The sequence below is a fragment of the Mastomys coucha genome, unplaced genomic scaffold, assembly GCF_008632895.1.
Source record: "Mastomys coucha isolate ucsf_1 unplaced genomic scaffold, UCSF_Mcou_1 pScaffold23, whole genome shotgun sequence".
Classification (NCBI taxonomy): Eukaryota; Metazoa; Chordata; class Mammalia; order Rodentia; family Muridae; genus Mastomys; species Mastomys coucha.
In genome coordinates this window covers 102,102,088-102,108,570 of record NW_022196906.1, presented here as the reverse complement: position 1 = coordinate 102,108,570, position 6,483 = coordinate 102,102,088, and the positions used below count along the sequence as shown (strand labels likewise).

At 47.3% G+C, this 6,483-nt stretch overlaps 2 protein-coding genes across 4 annotated transcripts in view; both read right to left on the bottom strand.

Annotated features, from left to right (window-relative positions):
* Positions 1 to 342: 342 nt before the first annotated feature.
* On the bottom strand, positions 343 to 5,345 carry CUNH3orf62 (chromosome unknown C3orf62 homolog). 2 transcript variants are annotated; one of them, XM_031343064.1, is made up of 4 exons: positions 5,120 to 5,345; positions 4,366 to 4,767; positions 2,446 to 2,537; positions 345 to 832 (listed from the first exon to the last, which is right to left on the bottom strand). In XM_031343064.1, the coding sequence occupies exons 2-4, from the start codon at positions 4,761 to 4,763 to the stop codon at positions 567 to 569; spliced, it is 756 nt and encodes a 251-aa protein (XP_031198924.1). In that variant the 5' UTR covers positions 4,764 to 4,767; positions 5,120 to 5,345; the 3' UTR covers positions 345 to 566. The 2 variants fall into 2 exon arrangements, with proteins under 2 accessions (XP_031198923.1, XP_031198924.1); XM_031343063.1 differs by lacking the exon at positions 5,120 to 5,345 and having other exon boundaries at positions 343 to 832; positions 4,366 to 5,107.
* Positions 5,346 to 5,465: 120 nt separating this feature from the next.
* Positions 5,466 to 6,483, bottom strand: part of Usp4 (ubiquitin specific peptidase 4) — a 47,191-nt gene continuing 46,173 nt past the window's right edge. For both annotated transcript variants that reach the window (XM_031343061.1, XM_031343062.1), the window contains one exon: positions 5,466 to 6,316. In XM_031343061.1, coding sequence (XP_031198921.1) covers positions 6,158 to 6,316 — 159 coding nt within the window. In that variant the 3' untranslated portion in view covers positions 5,466 to 6,157. The remainder of the gene's footprint in view (positions 6,317 to 6,483) is intronic.

The following is a 6,483-nucleotide window of genomic DNA, read 5'->3' as shown; positions in this document are numbered from 1 at the left end:
TAAGGGGCCTCATGGGAATGTCTTAAAGAAGGCAGCCTGGGATCCTACCAGAAACTGACTGCAGCAGACCTGTGCAGAGGCATTGCTCTGTGCAGGGTAGGGCTAGGGACTTGAGGAAATTTGAAAGCATGGGACAGGGAACCCTGTGTGCAGTGTGTGAGAATAGAGTCCACAGGCAGGAGAGAGCCCAAGTCAAACTTCAGCTTGAGCCCGGCTCTTCTGAGTGGAGCTTACCTATGATGGGCTAGCCTCAGGTAACAAACCTATCCTCTTTATGGTTCCTGTATTTTCCCAGGGATTCATATAAAAGAATACAAGGACAAAAAGCAGAGGCACAACCTATGACCTACGTGGGGGACTATATATATTCAACACCAACCAAAAAAACACTTTAAAAAATGTCAAGTCCAAAAAACTCCAAACATTTCAAAATAACAGAACTAAAACTTGGGCTCTCAGCTCAAAATGGAATTCAGGAGAAATTAAACAAGGTGTAGCAATTCGGGCTCTGCCAGCCCCTTGTGAAGACCTATTCTGGTGACCACTGTGGCTGCTGACATCCACTCTCACTCTATTTGGTATTTAAAAGAGGTCATCAAGTTGTAGTCTTCTTCCAAGTCCAGAACAGTCTCAACTATATTCTGATCATCCAAGGCCTGCTTGAGGCTCCCGGGGTCAGGGTCCAAAGCCTTCTGAGGACTCTCAGCCACAAGCAGGGCCCAGGCTTCCTCCTTGAAGGGCGAATCTTGACAGCGTCCACACACACGGTTCAATTCATTTTCGAATTCTAGTTTTCCAGCCAGTTCTTCAATAGTTCGGATACTTGTATGGTCTTAAAACAACAAGGACAAAAGGACAAACGGCTTTACAGTTTCTGAGGGCAGTCCAGGCATAAGATAAAAACCTCAGAACTGATGTACTCATGAAAGAACCTGTCTAGCCTGATACCTCCAGGCTAGCAAGCACACAGACACACACCATAAACGGAAGAGCGTTGCCAACTGCAGAATTAGGCACTCCTGTCCCAGCAGAGACAAGTGAGCACCAATGTCAGGTGGGCCTGATATCTTCCCTCTACCCCAGAACTCATCCGGCTCCGGCTAATTAAACACACAGGCTTGATTTCATGAAACTCCCTGACCTATGGAGAGTGACAAGATGGTATGAAAAACAGGGTTCTTACGTAATCTGAATGTGGGCTGGTGCTGGTGAGGTCTAAGGAAATGATAGGCAGAAGCAACAGCGAGAGATAGCCCTCCAAAGTCACAAAGGTTCTGGGGCCTCCCCTGGGCCCTTTCTAACCTGGAGATTTCTTCCAGGTCAATAGTTTCTGGTACCAAAAAAAAAAGAAAGAAGAAAGAAAGAAGAAAGAAAGAAAGAAAGAAAGAAAGAAAGAAAGAAAGAAAGAAAGAAAGAAAGAAAGAAAGAGAGGAAAGAAGGAAAGAAAGGAGGCCAGCCTGGTCTACAGAGTGAGTTCCAAGATAGCCAGGGCTATACAGAGAAACCCTGTCTCGGAAAGCCAAAAAAAAGATAGTTTCTGGCAATGCCTGAGGGAGCTGCTGGTCCACTGTGCAATGTGAGTCATTTAGGAGGCAGAGGCAGGCAGATTTCTGAGTTCGAGGCCAGCCTGGTCTACAGAGTGAGTTCCAGGACAGCCAGGGCTATACTTAGAAACCCTGGGGGGTAGGGGGAGACACACAGACATTATACATAATTAAAAATAAAATTAAAATATGAAAAAATAAGACATATAGTACTATGTTAACTGGCTACTTCTAAGGGAGGTGTGAAATTTTGTTGTTTTTTTTTGCAACAGTATCTCAGCCTGTAGCCTTGGCTGGCCTGAATCTCAATTTGTTGACAGGCCGGCCTTAAATTCCTACAGATCTGCCTGCCTCTGCCTTCTGAGTGCTGGAAGGAAAGGTGGGGGCCATTCTCCCCAGCTATAGGAAGGCTTCTTCCACTACTGTTCTATACCCTAGATAGACTGTCTGTTGTCTCTTCCCCTTCAGGCCTATATCTCATTTCTCATGCAGCTCTACACTCAAAAACTAAGACCCAGAGGCTGCTACCTGTCCCTCCAGGGACCCCAAATCATCATTTGAAACTGTAATGATATCACTGCTATGTTACCTCATTAGGTTACCAGTTCTTTGAAGAAAGGTGTGGTTCATTTGATTTTTTTGTTTGTTTGTTTGGTTTTTGTTTTTTCGAGACAGGGTTTTCTCTGTGTAGCCTTGACTGTCCTGGAACTCACTCTGTAGACCAGGCAGGCCTCGAACTCAGAAATCCGCCTGCCTCTGCCTCCCAAGTGCTGGGATTAAAGGCGTGCATCACCACCACCCGGCCCATGATTTTTTCATTGTCTGCTGTGAGCAAACTCAAGATGTGCGGACTCCTGGCATGTAAGAAAGACAGACCATGTTGTCTGAGCTCTCTACTTACCAATCATGTCTAGCAGATCCTTTGTGACCTCTTGGCTAGAACTACTGAGCAGCATACTTGGGTCAACTTTTAAATCTCTCTCCATATCCTTCCTGCAGTCCAGGTTGGGTGCGGGGGTTGGGGGGAGAAGATGGGGAATTAGATATTCTTTCAGGAAAATAGTGAAAAACTTCAGAAAATCCAAACGCAACTGGTTTTTGAGAAAAGGTCCTTATTACAGAGTCCTGGCTGGCCTTGAACTTAATGTGTAAACCTGCCTCTGCCTCCTGAGTGCTTGGGATTCAAGACATTAGCCATCTTGTCCAGCTAAGACTAAAATGTACTTACTGGTGACCACCATTTATGCTATGATAATATCAGAAACTAGCAACTAAATCCATGAAGAAACTAACAGCAACACCATAATGACCCATTCCCATTACAGGCTGCGTTCACCTTTATGAAACCAACACATATATTTGCAATTAAATGGTTTCTTAATTTCTTGACTTTGGGATAGGCAAGATGACCAGACATTTATGTCACATCACATATAACCATCCCTGATCTAGGTCAGGATGCCTGGGATCAGGCAGTTTGTAGTTACTTAATAGGCCAAAAGGAGACAAGCTTTCTCTGTGTAGCCCTGGCTGTCCTGAGGCTGGCCTCAATCAAACTCAGAGGCCTACTTCTTTGGCCTCCCAAGGGCCAGGGTTAAAGGTGTGCACTGCCACCACCCAGCAGCCAAAAGGTTTTTAAGACAGGAGTGAAACAAAAACAGGTAAATCCAGGAAGCAGGGCCTGGCCATGGAGGTGTGGGAAAGGATGGGAAAAGCTAGCGAGTGCTGGCTCTGACGGTGTGCATTATGTTTGTGTTTAAACTGGGTTTCTCAGGGCTGATAGTTCATGTCTGCATTTCTTGCACTTGGGTCTTAAAGAAGATCAGAGTTCTAGGTCACCTTCAGCTACACAGGAGTTGAAAATCAGCTGGTCTACATGAGACTGTCTTTAAAAAGCAACAGAGGTTGGCAAAATGACTCAGCAATTTGAGTGTGATAACCCAAGTTGGCTCTCTGAACCCACAGGGCAGAGTCCACTCCTGAAAGGTTCCCTTTGACTTTTGTAACCATGCTATGGCAGGCTGTGGTCAGTGTGCCTACCCCTTGCCCCCAACACACACAATTTTAAAAATTAGAAAAAATTGGCAGCTGGAGATAGCTTGGCTCAGAGGCAGCTGGAGATAGCTTCGCTCAGAGGTTGAGAGAGCACCGGCTGCTTTTCCAGGTGAGGATCCCACATGGTAGCTAACAAAGTGTCAGTAACTCTAGTCCAGTGGATGTGACGCCACAGCCTTCTGGCCACATGTACAAAATACACACATTAAAAAACTTAGGAAAATTCCTCAAAGTATAAAAGCAGACAAAGCATTGCTAAGGCTTGTGGATCAGTGGTGTGGGTCAGCTGTGGTGTGGGTCAGCTGTGGTGTGGGTCAGCGGTGGTGTGGGTCAGCTGTGGTGTGGATCAGTGGTGTGGGTCAGCGGTGGTGTGGGTCAGCTGTGGTGTGGGTCAGCTGTGGTGTGGGTCAGTGGCGGTGTGGATCAGTGGTGTGGGTCAGCGGTGGTGTGGGTCAGTGGTGGTGCTTGCTCTAGCATGTGTGAGGCCTTGGATTCAATCCTCAGCACTACCCACAAATTAAAAATAGTTAAAACACCGATAACCCTTTGGTACAGTAGTTTCCATGAGTGTTTGGAAAGTAACCAGGCTTTCAACCCAAACATATTAGAACTGTTTGCTGGCCCACATTCTAAAAAACATGAATTTCTTGTATACAGCCAGCGCTCCAAAGAGGCGGCTAGCTTAATCATGAATTAGATCTGGGATCTTCAACTTTTTTTTTTTTTAAACAACTCTGTTTCTAGAAAGCTATCAAATTAAAATCACCTTAAACTTTCTTTTCTCCAGTTTTCCCCATCTCCTGCAGCTCTCCAAAACTGTCTTTCACGTGCCAAAATGGAAGAATGCGTCACGACATTTTCCTTGCTGCTCAGAGGTTTTCTTTTGGGGTATAAGGGCTGGGGTTTGGCATTAACTGGAATATGGTGTGGCCCAAAGGCCGGGTTCTCATTCTCAGGAGCACACGAGACGCCAGAGCAAGGGGCAGCAGAGGGGCAAGCGGCCAGTGGGCTTCTGCAGAGGAGCCTGTGTACCGGCAGGGAGGTGAGCGACGGGGCGTCCAGCCTCTGCTGGCCTGTGCACTCCTGAGAATGCCTGACTCCTTCAAAGGCTCGGTCTATAGCAGCAGTCAGCTCCTTTCTGCATCTTCGTAGTTTTTCAGACATTTCCCTAAAAGCGATCATGCTTTCTTTTATTAAGTGATAACTGTAAATGCACGGGGCAACGTGAGAATGAAGCTTCTATACAAGAGGCTGAGATTCAACCTCGATTTCGAGTTTGATCTACCGTTACACAACATCATCCTTCGTTCTATCCCTAGGAGAGGGGAGTCTCACCCGCCATTCTCAGAGGGCCCTAGGTCACGGGGGAGGGCCCGAGATGCCCCGCCTCACCCCCATCCGAGCCTCCTTAGCCTGTTGGCCTCTAAGTCTTTCCCTCCGCCCACTACTGCACCCAGTTGCTGTCTGGGTCCCCAAACTATGGCCAGCCTAGGCTGGAAGGGGCCCCGTTGAGTCCTCACCCAGCCGTTGCTGCACAAGAATGCCCAACGGTCACTGAGTCCACGCTCCGAGACCAGCGGCTCCCAGCCCCCACCTACTAGGTTAAAGGTCGGTCAGGACTCACATGACCACAAAGGGGAACAAAGGCCCCGAGCTGGCCCGTTAGAAGGCTTAGAAGGCGGCTTTGCGACTAGGGGAGTAGGGCGGCCGGGTTAAGGAAGAGATCCTGGTCTGGAGGGGTGTATAACTGAAGAAGTATTTTCTTAAACCTCATTAACTAGAATGTTCTGGAGATCTGAAAAACACCCATCGTGGTCTTCTGAAGCTAACGTGGAGAAACAATGCCACACTGCACCCAGTTTTATGAATAGACTTCTTTTAAGGGAGAGCTAATGAAAGTTCCACATAGAATCACTTTATCAAAGGCAGTGGGGGACAAAACAGAACTTCTACGGTTCTGTGAGAAACTGAAAACAATAGCCCAATACTGACTTCATTTCATAACCAGGAAAAAGGCTGGAAATTCTGAGAGAACAAGAGAATAGAAATGGGTTTCAGAGACTGTTTAGAAAACTATAAGCCCATCTCAATGAACAGCAAAGAACTAGAGGACAACATCAAATTTGCTGGAGGCTTGGTTTACTGTGGCCAGACTACTGGGGTGAGCAGTGTGGGCGCCAGAATCCAAAACCCAGGAGTTCAGAGCAGCCCTGCAGGTGGGTCTTCATGGCTGCACCGTGCTCATTACAGGGTGTTCCTCTCCATTCTTTGGAATCCGTGAGACACATGCCACTGGGCACCAAATCCCACCCCACATTTCAGCTCCACAGGTTTTTATCTCACCACCCGTTTAAAAGAAAAAAATAATTCAGCCTCTTAACATAACCCTTCTCAGAAAGCAGGGTTTGTTTGTTTTTGTTTTTCCTTCCTCTTCTCATAAAAGAAGGTAATTTCCTCATCTGGCTTTAGATTGATATGAGCAGTCTTCAAGAGTGCCACAGATATTCTCCTGGGGGAGGATGCTGGTGCTGGGGGGTGGCAGGGTCGCAGAGGCAGCATCAGTTGGTGTCCATGTTGTAAGCTTCCTCATCCCCCAAGCCCTGCTGTGAGCTGCTCAGCTTCACCCCACCATCAGAACCGGGGAAACTGCCGAGCGAAGAAGTGCTGGAACACTCATCATCCCGACGCTGATAAAACAACACATAGGCAGCTTTCGTCTAAAACACAAGGAATGGGGTCTGTTCACTGATGATGAAGTCATGCACCCTTTCCTCACCCCTGTAGTCCCTGTAATCTCAGCCCAAGGAGGGAGAGCCCAAGAGGACGACTCTTTTTCCAAGTTCAAGGCCAGCCTGGGCTCCAGAATGAGACCCTATCTTAAAAA